The 17064-nt window shown below is 35.3% G+C and overlaps 2 protein-coding genes across 4 annotated transcripts; both read right to left on the bottom strand.

Annotated features, from left to right (window-relative positions):
- Positions 1-405: 405 nt before the first annotated feature.
- LOC109084219 (phospholipid scramblase 2-like) lies at positions 406-5331 on the bottom strand. 2 transcript variants are annotated; one of them, XM_042778942.1, is made up of 8 exons: positions 5251-5331; positions 3973-4243; positions 3205-3279; positions 2831-3023; positions 1992-2103; positions 1800-1899; positions 1639-1697; positions 406-1559 (listed from the first exon to the last, which is right to left on the bottom strand). In XM_042778942.1, exons 1-8 carry the CDS (start codon positions 5251-5253, stop codon positions 1533-1535), a joined length of 840 nt encoding a protein of 279 aa, XP_042634876.1. In that variant the 5' UTR covers positions 5254-5331; the 3' UTR covers positions 406-1532. The 2 variants fall into 2 exon arrangements, with proteins under 2 accessions (XP_042634876.1, XP_042634881.1); XM_042778947.1 differs by lacking the exon at positions 5251-5331 and having other exon boundaries at positions 1800-1902; positions 3973-4411.
- A 472-nt stretch (positions 5332-5803) lies between these two features.
- LOC109112670 (acetylcholine receptor subunit gamma-like) lies at positions 5804-16052 on the bottom strand. 2 transcript variants are annotated; one of them, XM_042778911.1, is made up of 12 exons: positions 15879-16052; positions 14818-14954; positions 14687-14731; positions 14474-14595; positions 14102-14257; positions 13904-14001; positions 7960-8160; positions 7530-7644; positions 7265-7379; positions 6897-7143; positions 6238-6371; positions 5804-6081 (listed from the first exon to the last, which is right to left on the bottom strand). In XM_042778911.1, exons 1-12 carry the CDS (start codon positions 15940-15942, stop codon positions 5890-5892), a joined length of 1626 nt encoding a protein of 541 aa, XP_042634845.1. In that variant the 5' UTR covers positions 15943-16052; the 3' UTR covers positions 5804-5889. The 2 variants fall into 2 exon arrangements, with proteins under 2 accessions (XP_042634845.1, XP_042634852.1); XM_042778918.1 differs by having other exon boundaries at positions 14818-14920; positions 15879-16019.
- Between the last annotated feature and the right edge of the window lie 1012 nt (positions 16053-17064).

The raw sequence follows: 17064 nt of genomic DNA, 5'->3' as shown, positions 1-17064 counted from the left end.
TGAGTTACATGTACAGCCTTGTTAATGCTACCTGGACTTCACATCTAGGTATGATTCTGACCTCAGAAAATTTTTGGTTCTAACTGGGAATAGAGTCCTCCTTAACTATAGAGACACCTTACGCAGAGTTCACAACCTGCCTCCTAATACTATTATGGAGTATAAAACACACACTGATAGCATCAAGTGAGTTGTACAATACACTCATGTATTTATGTGTATACAGTCGAACCAAAATTTATTCAGACACCTTCAACATTTCACACTCAAGAGTTAAACTGTCAGAACAAATTCATCTTGATAATGTCAGATAACACTTAAGGAAAACATGGTCAGGTCAAAGTGACTGATTAATTTTTGATCCCAATTATATATTTTTTTTTTCATTTTTTTTTTCAGTTTTACTTTTCAGTTTTACTGGTAGTCCACTGTATGAAGAATTTTTGGGTAAAATATGTCAAACTATGGAAAATATTTATCTAGTAAATTTCCTTTAAGAAACAGGGCCTTAAATAGCCTAAATCAAAACATGACAGGCTGAATAGGCCATATGAAATCGATTTAGTTGTTTTAATTTTGTTTTATTCATAATTTAACCTGTTTCGTGCCATAAAGATAATTGTGATACTGTGGCTGGCCTGTAAACAATTATAAACTAACCAACAAACAATCTTTATTATATGCAGAAATAATATATGTTTGTAATATATTGTAATATTATATATTTTTATTACAAAAGCATGCATTGAACATTTAACCCTGTAACCCTTACATTTATGGCTCATATGATAGCTCAGTTTTGATGAAAAAAAAAAAAAAAAATTCAAAGGCCTAAACTGAGTTTCTGACATTTATAAGGCCAAAAAGTAAGATGGAACTCTAGAAGACTGCTTATAGACTACTGCATATAAATATAAGCTGTCACTCTTTATCTCACAATATCTTAATAATTATTAGTTTTATGATCAAAGCTCTATAGTTTTTTATTGTGGGGCAAAACATATGATGCAAGGTAATACAATGATGATTGAGAGATTGAGGACAACTAAACTTTCCTATGATAGATAGATAATCAAGTAAACCTTGCCTCAGTCATGCTGATGTTCATGCTGAAATATTGAAAATATAAAAGTTATTCTTAGGGTAATTATTAGGAATTATACTAAAAGGCCTTTCACTTGCTAAAAAAGTCTGAACTATAGATAAGATGAGAGAAGTCATGTAGTAGATTGTTTATCACAGGTTTTGACCATGTTATTAATTTAGAGGCCTAATTTGTGTATCAAATGTGATATAACTGTATAGGTTTAATATTTAGTTCAATTTAATTAATTGTTCAGGTGTAAAGTGGCTTTCACAACACAGCTCAAATGCCGTTAGCTCAGAAAAGCATCACCAATCCATGTTCCTTGTAGTTGTCATAGAAAGACGATGCAGTGTTCCATCTCGTCACCATAGTTCTATATTGTTGGGTTCACACTTCACTTCTGAGCTGATGTTAGCAGGTGAAGCTGATGTCTTTCATCTCCTACTTAGCTCATCTCAAAAAACATATGATTCTGCAAAAAGAAAGAGATAAATGATAAAGCTGTGACATATTAATAAAACAGCAGCATCTGTTTGTGGTTGGCAACTCACCAGCAGGAAGGCAGCAGCTAGTAACAGCACTTTGGTGTTCAAATTCATTCCTTGAGGTACTGAGAGAGAAAGAGATGTTCAAAATAGTCACACTACAGTATATCACTCTGGCATCTACTATATACAGTATATAGCACTTGATATGTTTATATTAATTTTACCATCCAGTCCAAAATACTCGTGATCCATGTTACATTCCTCATTATATCCAGGCCACCTTTTCCATATGCACCCGATAATCTCACCAATACTGGAAACCACCTGCTGCCCCCAATACATGAAAATAATTAGAGTACCATTAGAGCTGCATGTAAAAGGTGCCGGTACGAATGGTCTGCTGGAGGGTTTCTGACCTGCAGCTCCTGCTCAGAGAGGCAGCGTGTATTGCAACAGGAGCCCTGGATCCTCACAGCTGAGATGCCCTCGGAGTCACAGATCTCGAAATACGGCGTGAACATGCTCCACCTGATAAAAACATCAGGGCTTATAACAGTCTTAATGCAGTGGATTTGGTTTTAGAAGATCACATAAGAAGAGTTTTTTTCTGAGCCTAGTGAATGTTCATTTGTGTGTGACTGATATTATTTTAGCTTGATATGACCTGATGCTGAAAGGCTCGGTGTGTGACAACAAACAAACACGGCATGGTCTTTGTTCATGGCTGTCCTGAGAAGGGGGTCATGTTGATGGTTTCATCTCAGAAAGTTCACCACATCTCTCCCTATTCAGTCTGAGAGAGGTTACTGGAGGGATTTTTGTTGGGTGCAGTTAGTAGATACACAATGGTGACCTTATCTGACAGAATAGTTGGCATCATGATGAAACATGATGTGGATGGCTCTGTCTGCATAATAGGTTTACAGTACAGGAGATTACATCACCATTATACAAGAGTTAGAGTTAATTTGATTGGACCAGAGAAATGATACAGTAGTTAGCTAAAATTAAAACCAATAATGAAAACCAATAAAATTAAAACCATATAGTATCTCAGTGATACTAAAATAACACTGGATCTGACACGCGTGCTGATATTTTATTATAACACTGGGACGTTTGCATCTGTATATTCAAGTGCCCTAAATATCACATCAATCAGATGGATTTTTCCTGTCTAAGTGGCTGATACTTGCAGTGTGGATTAATATTCTAGCTGCATGAGAATGAGATCTGGTTTGCTGTTGATCTCTACCTTTGATGAACTGTCCCAATAAGCTCTCTCTCTGGTGTGTAGGCCCTTATTTCCATCAGGCAGCAGCCGAGCCAGCACATCTCAGCTCTCAGGGGCCTCTCAAACAGGAAAACACACTCTGCATCCTTATCAAAGCCTTGTAGTGAACAGGCTCGAGCTGGACCGCAGCATTGCATACACATGCATGCGCTCTCTAACAAAGACGCAACACAAAAAGAGGTTTTGTGACAAATCTGTTGTGTTCAAAGTTTACTTGAGGCTGCATGTTTTGGTGGCTTTGACAATGCAAATTATAGTATAATCATCTTAAAGAGTGGCACACAATATGATAATTTACAGAACAGCACATACAGTATACTCTTTTTCATATTTACCCTCGACATCCACAAAGAGCCGGTCCCTGGTTTCAGTGGAGATGCTGTATGTTCTCCGGGCTACACACTGTGGACCTGAGACATCACATAAATATAAACCTTTATTAAACCTTGTCATATTATATTCATTTATATACTGTGAAGATCTCAAACCAAGTCCAAGCTGTTCCACCTTTTATAAATATTTAAAATTGTAATTATTATCATTTACTTATTTATTTACTTTAAACCATTATTTATTATTTGTTTTATTAGTAGTATTTAATCCATTCTAATATGCTGATTGGTGCTCAGGAAACATTTCTTATTATCACGGTTAAAAATGATTGTGCTGCTTAATGCTTTTTGTGGTAATATTTCTCTATTGTTATTTGTTGATGGGTAGGATGTTCAAAAGAAAAGTATAGAAATCTTTTGTAAAATTATAAATGTCTTTACTGTCACTTTTAATAAATTGCATCCTTGCTGAATAAAAGTATTAATTACTTAAAAATGGACTATGCGGTCCTTTTTTTATCTTAATTTATAAATAATAATAAAGTATAAATCTTTTTTCAAAGCTATTCAATGTCTGTTTCTTGAATATTTTTTTAATTTGAAGAGACAATAATAATAGGAACTTCATAATTTTTGATAAATGTCACCTTTAAAGGTGTTCTTTTCAATACAAATATTTTTCCTAAAAAAAATAGTCTATTATACTTATTTTTATAGATTTTTGATACTACATTTTTATGTATATATTTATTTTATAAATGTTTTATTCACCTTGCAGTTCTGGTCTGGCAGCAATATTAAGTCTTGTGACTGTTTTCAGAGCAGACAGTTTTCCCAGTCTTTTACTGTCATTGACTGTCTCTTTCCATGCAGGTCCTCCGTCCTCTCCTCTTGTCCTGCCTGTATCCTGGAGCGCAGGAGTGAGGTCTTGCGTGTCTGTAGTAGGTCTAATCTGCCTATGGAAAGCTCTGAAGAGCATGTCAATATGTTTCTCCCTTTCCAGACCAAAAGGAAGAGGCTGAGTGGTCACAGATGGGGAGGCCTGATTGGGAGAGAGAGGAGAGAAAACACAGGAGGTAAAAACATGGCATATGAAAGCCAAAGTAAATATTTGTCAAATGTCACTGAAAATCAGTGTGAACGGTCATGTGCAACCCATTTAATTTTCTCATAATACAGGATATTCAATATGAAATCTTGGGGGTCAGAATGTAGCTTGACTAAATGAGAGTTTACTAAAACAATGCTTAAATGACCACTTTGTATAAAATAATTTTTTTTTAAATGTAATATAATGGTTAAAAATGGCAAAGACTAATTTTTATACACTATAAAACCAGAGTAAATAAGATAAATTTTGATTATAATAAAATTATTTTTTAATAAGTTTTTAAAAATAATTTCTCTTTGCAAAAAGTTTCTTAACTGTAATCTTTCCATATAATATTATATCCATAAAAATAATACTATAAAAACAATGGCTAAAATTAATAATAAAAACATTATTACAAATTATTTAATTAAGAAACTATTTACTTATTATTTTTATACATTATTTACTATTATTTAAATTATTTGATAACATCATTTATATATTACATATGCTAATAATTAAATATATATATATTAATATTAATATTAAAATTAAGACTTTTACATAACAAAAATTACCTACTGTAAATAAAATAAATAAACAAGGTCATTTTTTATTCTGAGAAGTTTTTTTTTTGTGAGAAAGCTTCTCTAGAAAACCATAAAATAGCAATAAATGTAGGAAAAGGGGAAAAATTTAATTACTGAATCTTTAGTCTTCTATTTTCATTCCACCCTAGATGCACTCTAAATATATATATATATATATATATATATATATATATATATATATATATATATATATATATATATATATTTGAAAGCTTGTGATTAAGCCATAATTTGTTGTGTAACTACGCTTACTATGCATAATTTGTTGTGTAAAGACACTTCATGACATTAATCAATAGCAATTCTGCTGCTAAATAGGCACTTCAACAACATAGGCTACCTTACCATTTTAGGTCCTGAGGTTTTAGGGGCTGCTGGGCAGGTGCAGAAGTGATGGGATAAGGGTTGTTCCTTCACTGAGAAGCTTCAAATACTGTGTTAGTAGTTGTAATGCTACTCCTACACTGAACACCCCCCCACCCCCCCGCTCTCTCCTTCCCGGATCTGGTCTTTGTCAGACAGAAAAGTACCAGTCAGCCATATAATTAAGATCCTCCTCAAGTTAGTGGGGGGTAGAGGACTAACCTGAAACAATTCATTTGATTTCATGCAGAAGTTCATCATTTACGTGTAGAAGTTTACCGTTTTTATTTTAAGCAAAGCATCAACTGTTGAATCACTAAACAGAATTAAAGGTGATAAAGAAATTGACAGGCAATGACAAGCAAATAATATGATGTTCATATTTATCAACATCTCAAAGCCAATTCAAGTTTCAAGTGACTTCGGATCCAACCAACTCTTCTCTGGAGACCTTCGATCACTTTTGTAAACCTGCAGCACTACTTAATTGAAGCGCTGAGAGCTCCTTTGCCACAGCTTGGAACAATCTGATGGCTTTTTGTCTCCAGAGTTTCTTCATCAAGGTCCTCCAGACTTCTGCTGGAGTTTCTCTGAGTCTATCATTTGGTTTTAAACTTGCATTCAGCCTGTGATGTCTCCAGATGAGATTTCAGGCAGGTATCTTTTGGGGTCTCCAGGGAAGGGCTGAGATGGGGCCTGGTTAAAATGTCCCATCAGGAAGATTCCGATGGTGCCCAGTATAAACAGTAGCGCCATGACGATGAAGCACATCCTGTCAATCACCCTGGCAACCAGAAACCATTCTTCATTTTCCTGCAGAGCGAGAAGAAAGGATGACTGGAATTCAGACTTCAACACTAGTTTTTCAGGGATTGGAAAGTTAAACCCCAACACAAACATCCGCTGTTCTTGTGTAAATAAGAGACACTTTCAGCCTCATGTTTGGAGAATTCTGGAACAGCCACTTACACTTTGAAAGTCATTTTGGTGCTTGGCACTTTCTGCAATGTGTTTACAGGAGGACACACACTGCTGCACTTCTGGTGAAGCTGAAGCCAAACTGGATTCTAGATCCTGTGCTGTGTTCCCTCCCAAACCATTTTCTGAGGTCAGACCACAAAAGAGCAAATTTAAGGCCAGAAAAAAAAATATATATGTATATATATATTATTTATATACAAATAAATTAAAAATAAAAAGTAAAAAAAAATAGTAAAAAAACAGTAATGTTGAAATATTATTGCAGTTTAGTGTGTGTGTGTGTGTGTGTGTGTATTATAATATAAAATATATTATATAAAATATAATATATTACATAGTATTATATATACATATTATACAAAGCTGAATTTTCAGCTGTCATTACTTTTTTTTTTTCTCAATTCACGTTTTTGTGGAAACTGAGATAAATTTTTAGGATACAAAAGAAGAGCATTTATTTTAAATATTTACTTAAAAAAAATTCTAACCTTATTAATGTATGTATTGTTACTTTTAATAAATTTAATGCATCCTTTCTGAACAAAAACATAATTTCTAAAAAAAAAAAAAAAAAAAATATCTTACCCCGAACGACCCCGAACTTTTGAATAGTAGTGTATATAATTTGTTCAGAATTGTTAACTCACGTATTTTCTCTAAAGTGTTCTTCAGCAGCCCCTTTCTCTCCTTCAGTCGACTGAACATCAGCTCGGAACGTGCTGTTCTGAACATGTATTCATCAGCCTTTGCTATTAATCCCAAAGAGCTTCGTCTCCTGCGGCGAAGCGGTGTGCCGTTGCCCAGGGCAAACATTTTAAAATCCCCTTCCTCCTGCTCAGGTGTCCAGCGCTGCATCGTCATCCTCAGCAGACAAGGAAGGATGTTCAAGAAGACCTAAATAGCCCCAAAATGGAAGGAAAAGCGATTATGTAGCTTCATGTATATAATAACTTTTTCATTATGTCCTTATGGACTGGACAAAAAGCATAAAGATGGTTAGATAGCTCTGTTGTACCTTTCTGATGTTGTTGCTCATGGGGTGGGTGTTTGGAGTTCGCAGAGAAACGTTCAACACCACCACACAGTTCATCACAGTTATTGTGGTCACCGACATCACAAACATCAGATACCTGCAAAAAGAACCCAAATTTCTCTAGAAAATGTGTGCTAGAACACACAATAGTGTATATAAACTGTTTATCTTATGTTGCACACATTGAATACAAGTTTATCAGAAACTGATGAAAAGGTGTGATGAGTGAAAAAAAGCGCAGACTCACTTTCCGATGAGAGGAACAGCTTGGGAAGTTTCTGGCACTTTCTTGGCAATAAGGAACAGGAAGACAGTCTGACCGAGCAGGATTGCAATGGTCATAGTACATTTCTGTCCTCCAGCTATTATAAAAAAACAATCAATTCAACATTCTGGTCACAAACATGCTGATGATTTGAATGATAACATCTCCTGATTTTTTTAGGTTAAAGTTTTACTGTAAAAGTTATTCATTCACTTCATTTTTGATTATCATGAAGCAAATTAGTTCATGTTAAAGCCATCTGCTACTGTCCCCGCTGGTCAATGGCTCTGGATGACATTGCTAGCCACACTTCATGTTTAATTTCTCAAAAACCCTTCTACATTTGTAAGAACTTGCTGAAATAGTAAGCTGTGCTTAGTGACATCTGTTAGCATCCACTATGGAGTCTGACCTTTGGCCGGGAGGAAGTAGACAAGCAACCCAAGGGATGAAAAGAGGACACAGGGCACAATGATATTGATGATGTAGAACAGAGGTTTCCTCTGGATGATGAGGAAGAAGATGATCTCCTGATACTCCAACTCATCTGGGCTGTATCGCTTGTTCACAACCTTCTTAGCAGGGCGGTGCTTTATAATCCATTCCCCATTTTCTGACCAATCAGGGCACAGGACAAAATGCATGTTAATGAGTAAAATGATCATTAGTGGTGTCGACTGAGGCAAACATTACTCTAAGGTAGAAGGATATTGGGTAAAATGATCATTAGTGGTGTCGACTGAGGCAAACATTACTCTAAGGTAGAAGGATATGAACCAGGAGTGGGGTCTTGCGTGTCTGAGTAGGTCAATCTCCCTAGGAAAAGCCTGAAGAGCATGTCAATATGTTTCCCCTTTCCAGCCCAAAAGAAAGGCTGAGGGGTCACAGAGGGGGAGGCCTGATTGGGAGAGAGGGGGAAAACACGGGGGGTAAAAACATGGTATGAAAGCCAAAGAAAATTTTTGGAAAAGTCCTGAAATCAGTTTGAACGGCCCGGAAAACCCTTTTAATTTTCTCATAAACAGGTTTCAATAGAATCGGGGGGCAGAATGTCTTGATAAATGAAATTTTCTAAAACAATCTTAAAGGACCCTTTGTATAAAAAATTTTTTTTAAATTATATAAGGGGAAAAAATGGCAAAGACTAATTTTTTAACACTAAAACCGGTAAATGTAATTTTGTTAATAAAAATTTTTTTAATAATTTTTAAAAAAATTTCTCTTTGCAAAAAGTTCTTAACTGTAATCTTTCCTATAAATTTTCCCTAAAAAAAATTTAAAACAATGGAAAAAATTAAATAATAAAAAAATTATTAAAAATTTATTAATTAAGAAAATTTACTTTATTTTTAACATTTTTCTAAATTTTAAAATTTTGATAAATCATTATTATCCCTATGCAAATTAATATATATTAATTTTAATTTTAAAAATTAAACTTTTACTAACAAAAATACCTACGTAAATAAAAAATAAAAAAGGGTATTTTTTATTCTGAGAAGTTTTTTTTTTTGTGGGAAAACTTTTTTAGAAAAACCTAAAATACCCCAAAAAAATGTAGGGGAAAAGGGGGGAAAAAATTTAATTACTAAATCTTTAGTCTTCTATTTTTCTTTCCCCCCCCAGAGCATTTAAAATATATTTTTTAATTTAAAATATTAAATATATATATTTTATATATATATAATTTTTTATTTGAAAGTTGTGATTAACCAAAATTTTTTGGAACTCCTTTATATGCAATTTGTTGTGTAAAGAACTTTGACATTAATCAATCTTTGCTGCTAAATACCCCCTTCAAAAATAGGCCCCTTTCCCTTTTTAGGTCCTGGGGTTCTAGGGGCTGCGGGGAGGTGCAAAAGTGGGTAAGGGTGTTTTTTTCACTGAGAACTTAAAAATACGGTGTAGTAGTTGAGCTATCCACAGAACCCCCCCCCCCCCCACCCCCGCTTTTCCCCTTCCCGGATCTGGTCTTGCAGCAGAAAAGTACCAAACCCTAAAATTAAGACCCTCCTAAATTTAGGGGGGGGAAAGGGACTAACCTAAACAATTCATTTGATTCATGCAGAGTCATATTTACTGTAAAAGTTTCCCTTTTTTATTTTAAGCAAAGCATAACTTTTGAATCATAAACGAAAAAGGTGAAAAGAAATTAAAGGCATGCAAGCAAATATAGAGTTTATTTCAACATCTCAAAGCCAATTCAGTTTAAGTGACTTCGGATCCAACCAACTCTTTTTGGGAAAACCTTCGATCATTTTGAAACCTGCGCCTACTTAATTGAAGCGCTGAGACCCCTTTTGCCACAGCTTGGAACAATCTGGGGTTTTTGTCCCAGATTTCTTCATAAGGTCCTCCGATTCTGCGGAGTTTCTCTGATTATCTTTGGTTTTAAATTTGCATTTCAGCCTTGAGTCTCCAGTGAGTTTTCGGGCAGGTATCTTTGGGGTTCCGGGGGAAGGGGAGAGGGGGCCCTGGTTAAAATGCCATCAAAAATTCCGTGGGCCCCGTATAAACGTACGCCATACGAAAAGCCCCCTTAAATCACCCGAACCGAAACCCTTTTCTTCATTTCCTGCAGAGCGAAAAGAAGGATGCGAATTCAGACTTAAACCATTTTTTCGGGGGATTGGAAATTTAAAACCCCAAACAAAAACCCCGCGTTCTTGTGTAAAAAGAGACACTTCAGCCTCTTTTTGGAGAATTTGAACGCCCTTACACTTTGAAAGTCTTTTTTGGGCTTGGCATTTCTGAAAGGGTTTTACGGAGGCACAACTGCCATTTGGGTAAACTGAACCCAAATGGATTCTGATCCGTGCGTGTTCCCTCCCAAACCATTTCTGGGGTCAGACCAAAAAAACAAATTTAAGGGCCAGAAAAAAAAAATTTTTAAATTTATAAATTTATTCAATAAAATTAAAATAAAGAGAAAAAAAAATAGTAAAAAAACATTAATGTTAAAATTATTGCATTTTAGTGGTGTTTTGGTGGTGTATTAAAATATAAAATTTTTTTAAAAAATAATATTTTTACATGTAAAAATTTACATTTTAAAAAAAGCAAATTTTCAGCTGCATTACTTTTTTTTTTCTAAATTTCCCGTTTTGTGAAATGAATAAATTTTTAGGTACAAAAAAAAGATTTATTTTAAATTTTTACTTAAAAAAAATTCAAAACTTTTTTATGTAGATTGATTTTAAAAAATTTTAATGATCCTTTCTGAAAAAAAAACAAATTTCTTAATTTAATAAAAAAAAGTTAAATTTATCCAGACATTTTGGCCCGTTATGAAACAAAATGCCAGACACCACCTTAGATAGTATGCTTGTCTTTTCCTAAAGGTCTTCAGCACCCCTTTTTTTCTCTTCATCGATAAAACTAGCTGGCCTTTCTGTTTGAAATGATTCATCGCCTTTGCTTTAACCCCAAAGAGCTGTCCCTGGGCGAAGCGGTGTGCCGTTCCCCAGGAAACTTTTTAAATCCCCTTCCCCCTGCTCAGGGCCCCCGCCCATGTTCCTCAAGCAAGGAAGGAGTTAAAGAAGACCAAATGCCCCAAAAGGGAAAGGAAAAGTTTATGTGTCATGTATATAATAATTTTTTTCATTATGTCCTTATGGAGGACAAAAAGCATAAGATGGTTAATAGCTTGTTTGTCCCTTTTTGATGTTGTTGCTCTGGGGTGGGTGTTTGGATTAAAAAGTTTAACCCCCCACTTCCCCAGTTATTGTGGTCCCCCTCACAAAACCCCTACCCCAAAAAAAACCCCTTTCTTAAAATTTCTAGAACCCAAAAATTTTTTTTGGAAAAATATGATTTAAAATTAAACATTATTTTCTTTTTACCAAAAATTTTTTTCCGTCAACAACACTGGGTTTTGGTCTTTTTTTTACCAAGTAAGTAATATATTTATTAACTTTAGGTAAGGGGGGGAATTTGTAAACTACTTTTAGGATAAAAAATTTTTAGTTTAGTAAAAAAAAACTTTTTTTTAATAAATGCAACACAACGGTCTGGGGGGGAACAAAATTGAAACTTATTTGGGGGACAACACTGTTAATTGGACACGGGGTGCCCCCCAAAAAAAAAAAAAAAAATTTTGGATTTATGGGACCTTGGTTGTCCCCCGGCGCGTTTTTTGGGGTTTAAAATAGCCCCCGGCCAATGGGGTGTAATAGGCAAAGCCATCAACATGTTGGTTGGCCAAGGGGTTTATTCCAAATTTTTCTATATTAAAAAACACAAACAAACATCAAAAAAAATTAAAAATACCCGTTGAGTAAAAAAATTATTTGAAAACAAAAATTAATGGGGACAACATTGGCAAAAAAAAAATAACATGATATGCCTGTGTTTCCGCGGGGTGTCTAGCAAGGGCATAAAGGCATAACAGGGTGTTGCAGGGGAATTACTTTAGATAGTTTTTTTATATGTCAAAAAGCTAAACGTTGGAAGGAATTTGGGACCTAGCCCACGGGGGCTCCTTTTTTTTCTCTACCCACCTGTTTTTCCCCGATACTCCCCCTTCCTCCGGTGTTTTGTTGGTTGGGAAGAAGGAGACCCGTGGTCTAGGGGTTTCAATCTCAAAAAACGCATTTTTATGCTTTGGGGCTATAAAACGCGGCGGAAAACCAAAACAAGGGCCCTGTTAATCATTTTTATTTTTTTTGGCCCGGCATGTCCACCCCATTGTTCAATAAATTTGTTTTTTTTAATTTTGGTTCCATTAATTTTTCCTCCAAAATGTGGTTTACCTCACGGTAATTTAAATTTGGATGTTGGTTGTTGTTCCTTATTATAGGAAATTGGGAAAATTTAAAAAAACTTATAAAGGGGATGCTGGCTTAAGTGGGGTGGGGGGTTTTATATATAAAAAAAAAGGTTTTTATGTAACTTTTTACCTACAAAAGTAATTTTTATAAAAAAAACATTGGGCATATTGGGACAATTATATAGCTTTGACCATTCAATTATTAAAAATTTAAATTAAAAATTCTTTTAAATTCTTTAAAATCAACACACAATTAACTTATTTCAAAAAGGAACCATTTATTTTTTACTAAAGTAAATAAAACCAAAAGGAAATTGCGAAAAACAAAAAAAAAATTATTTACTGTAAAAAATAAATAAGGAACAAGGGGGGGGGGACTTTAGGGGGGGGAAATATGAATCCAATAGTTTCCAACCAGTTTAAGTTACACAAATAGTAAACAACTAAAGTTTTCCCGTTTTCTAAAATATATAAATTTTTAGTAAAAAATTTGTTAAAAAAAAAGTTTGGAATTAAAAAAAACAAAAATTGGGAAATATGTTTTATAAATAAAAATGAAAAATTTACGGGTTTTGGGAACAAAAAAAAATATAAATAAATGGGGAAAATATGTTTTTGAATTTTTATTTAAATATGTAATATTTAATTTTTTTTTTTCATAAAAAAAATGGAAAGAATAAAAATTTTTTTATTTTTAAGGAAAAAAGAGGATGTTAATTTTTTAACGATTTTTAAAAAGGTGGGAAAAGAAAAAAAAATTCCTTTGGAAAACTTTTCTCCCTTTTCGCTTTTAAAAAGGGAAAACACTTTCTAAAAAAATTCGCTGGTCTTAAAAAGTAATATTATGCAAGTAAAAAATTAAAACCCCAAGACGGCCAACGGTAGTGCCATTTTTTTATTTTGGCCTGGTGGTCAAAAAAAAAAAAAAAAAAAAAAAAACGCCACGTAAAAACTAAATTTACGAGGCGGGAAGGCTGGAAGAAAAAAAACAAATTTTTTACCGGATGATTTTTTTTTTTTTTTGACCATACGCCCCACTACCCGACCCCGGACTCGTTTTTTTTTTTTCATATGATCTTTAGTCCCTCCCCCCCCCTACAGCCCCCCCCCCCCCCCCTGTCCCCGGCCGGGCGGCAAAAAAAAACTGGGGGCTGCGATCCAGGTACCCCCTGGCTGGCCAGCCGGGCCCTTTTACTGCCCCCCCCGGCCCATTAAAGCGGGTTGGCCTCTCGCTCTCGACTCTCGGCCCCCCCCAACGTAAGAGACGGGCGTCCCCTGGGCCCGGGATTCAAAAAAAGAAAGTGAGCTTACTACCCATCGCCGCGTGGGGACCGCCCCCTGCTGGTAAAGAGCTGGGTAATAATATAGTTACATTTTGTCCCAAAAAAAGTTGTGTTGAGTCTTACAGTACATACATGACGCAACACAGCTGCACCTTCTGGCATGGATAGCCAGATGACTGTAATTTTAGTTCATATGTTTACTAAGGTTTGCAGGACTTTAATTTACAGCAGTTTTACAATTTGAATAACACGCAACTAAATTTTAGTTGATGGCAAAAAATAACATACTATAGGAGGTTTAGTACCAGTAAAAGCTTCTGGATCAATCTCAATCCACTCCATAGTAACGTTGTCCTCATCTGACAGCATCAGTTTGATTTCATTGGCATTGTACGTCTCCGACCTGCCAAAGCAATCAGAGTGAAAGCCAGAATAAAGCTACTTGTCCTGTTTCTATGTATTTCCACCACTCAACAGTGTCAAGACAGACAGATCAGCCGTACCTGAACACCATGCTGCAGTTCTGCCAGTCAAAAGGGAAGTAGTTGACTTTGATGGCACAGGAGCTTTGGTAGATAGCAGGGGGCAACCAGACCACGCTACCGTCAGGATCTATCAGAGCGTTAGTGTAGAGCGCCACCTCAAAACGCCCATCCACACTTCACACACAAACAGGTATTCACAGGTCACATTTTACGGACTAAAATACTCAGAATTGCAAATATGTTTCAGACTAGTTACTTTCATAATTAAAAACAACGACAAAGTTGAAGATACAGTGAGATGATGATGATGATGGATTTTTACGACAACTTGTTTCTGCCTTTTAGATAATCCGCATAATCAAATCAATCTTTAATAATTCAGTCTCTCACTTGTTCTCCAGGCCAATGTCGGGCAGCCAGATAGCTTTAGAGGGAAGACGCATACGTGTTATGTTCTCATAGACCTCAAACCCTGTCCTGTTGGCCCAGCGGAGTCGATAATCGTGCCATTTCTGGAAAGAGAGAGAGAGAGAAAGAAAGGTATTTTGCTCTGAAATCACTGTTTACTTTACTGTACATATACAGAGATGTGATTTCTCTTACCATTTCAATCCAAACGCAAGTGCTTAGGGTCTCTTCTTTCTCATTCTGAACATGAAAAAAGGATTACAAATCATAGAGTCACATATTTCACATAGATTTACCTTGTGTATACAGAGACAGGCAGACTTTACCAGAGAAATGAGGTTGGTGAGGGTCATCTTGATCTTCACATCAGTGATGTCACCATGGTTCTCCATAGGTCGTATGTTCTTGTTGTATCCCACCATTAGATCTCTGTGCAGAGATCCTTCTAGATTACAGATCACATCTGAAACACACAGCACATTAATCTAATCCCTCATTTTATTATTCCTCAAAAAAAAAAAAAAAAGTTATCGTACATTCACTCAAAAAATAACTTGTTCACTTTTATTTTAATTTTATTGAGGAAAACTCTTCCACACAATCAGTTGAGGTCAGTTGAAAAGTAACAGCTTTGAATGTTCACTGTAAAAAATGATTGCTGCAGTTCGTACAGAAATGTGAAGACCCAAAAATTATGTCATGAATGCACTAAAAATCTTCCATTTAATTAATTTCCATAAAATTGAAGTCAGTTCTGTGAAAAGTGCAGTTTTTTGGATTTTCCAGTGGATTTTCATCTTTTCATTTCATGTTATCAGTTTTGGTCTTGCACCAGTTGGAGATGTTTTTGATGTACCTGTATGTATTGCCCCCATCTTCTGTTATGTAATGTGATGAAATTCATATATATGTATTAAGTGTGACTTTTGTGCCCAAATACCAGTTGGGCTCACTGCACTGAATCCTATATTGTTCGACATTTTGTGTTATGTTTTTTTTTGTCCCTTTGTTCTTCTAAATTCTTTTCCGAATATTCTTCTTGCTGAAGTTAAGTCTTGGTTGGTCTGTGTACACACACATTACATCTTTACAATTAAAACAATCTCTTTATTACTAAAGTAGATGTATATTTATGTAATTATGTAATGCTCATGTAAATCAACAAAGATTTAACACCCTGTTTCACACCCTCTTTGCTGACACTCAGTTCTCGGGCTTTAACACTTCATAAAGGCAGATTGTGAACATGTAAAGACCAGTGGTGCCATAAAGAATTTGTCCGCTAGAACGAACCCATGCTGAACCACTGAAAACTTCACAAGGTCATAATCCATGCCCCTTTGTGCATCACAAACCCTCAGAACTCAGAAGAATATTTCCATATTACCTGAGAATGAGAGTGATAGAAGGGTCCATAACCAGACGGTTTTTGTGGAAGAGATCAGTTCCATGTCTAATATCCTCAGAGCAGCATTAGTGAAGAAGGGTTCTCCAGCTGTGTGTGTGTGAGGGAAACACAGTTGTTTAGGAATGGGAAGGGTTACAGGAAAAATAGGTGTGGTTCCAAACTTGAATCCTCATTGTTATTTTCAGAATGCCCAAACAGTCTGTACCCATACAGTTCCTCACATTTTCAGCTGTCACTATACACACATGCATGTGCACGCACACACATATCAAAGACCTCAAAGCGAGGTCACTTGAGCTAGTTGTTTTCTCTCTGTCTGTTTTTTCTCTGATGTCAAGCAGAAAGATAAGGTTACAGTATTTCCCACAAGTCGGTGCACAGATGGTGTCCCAGGCATGATTTGTGGAAGGATGTGTGTCATCAGCTGTCATGTGTTCCGACTGTCATCTGGGGTGACAAAGAGCGTCATAACACCATAAATTCCTTCTTTTACAAATTGGGTTGGTTTAGCTTTCAATTAGGATTCTTAAGGGGTTAGAGAAGTTTTAAGCATGTTTTATGCATGAATAGACAGTTTTCTGGAATTTTTGAGGGTTTGAGCAGAGCTGTGAGCTGTACTGTGGGTCAACGGGTGCTAATGGGGATCATATCCTCTAGGGTATTATTTTAAGCCTAATGGTATCTCTGAGGCATACATTTCTGACAGCTGCATTTAGTCTAATCTATGTTTTAGGATATCTTGGAGATACATCAAATGAGAAACCTTGATACTTATCCATTTTTTCACAAAAAGGTCTGACAAAAAACTATTGAAAATGCAGCCATTGTCTATTTTTAAGGGAATAAAAATTGTTTTGTATGAGTCATTTAATCATTCACTCAGCTGAATCATTAAAAAACACTTATTCGTTCAAGAAACATCACTGCTTTATGTTACTTGGAGACATGAAAAAGTTGTTTCTGCTTTGGATGTTTCTGGAACTATTTTAGTTGGTGGAACAAACAAGACAAGTTTGGTAATATACAGACATCTGGTAATATAAAAAGGTTTTTTTTTTTTTTTTTTTTTTACAGAACTGTTGTTTAAAACCAATTTCAAGAATATGAGCTGCTGGCGAAAATTATAAATGCCTCATAAACGGGTTCACCTCATGTCTAGTGTAAA

The sequence above is a fragment of the Cyprinus carpio genome, chromosome A2 (assembly GCF_018340385.1).
Source record: "Cyprinus carpio isolate SPL01 chromosome A2, ASM1834038v1, whole genome shotgun sequence".
Classification (NCBI taxonomy): domain Eukaryota; kingdom Metazoa; phylum Chordata; class Actinopteri; order Cypriniformes; family Cyprinidae; genus Cyprinus; species Cyprinus carpio.
Note: the sequence above shows the minus strand (reverse complement) of the source record. Positions and strands in the feature narration are given on the sequence as shown.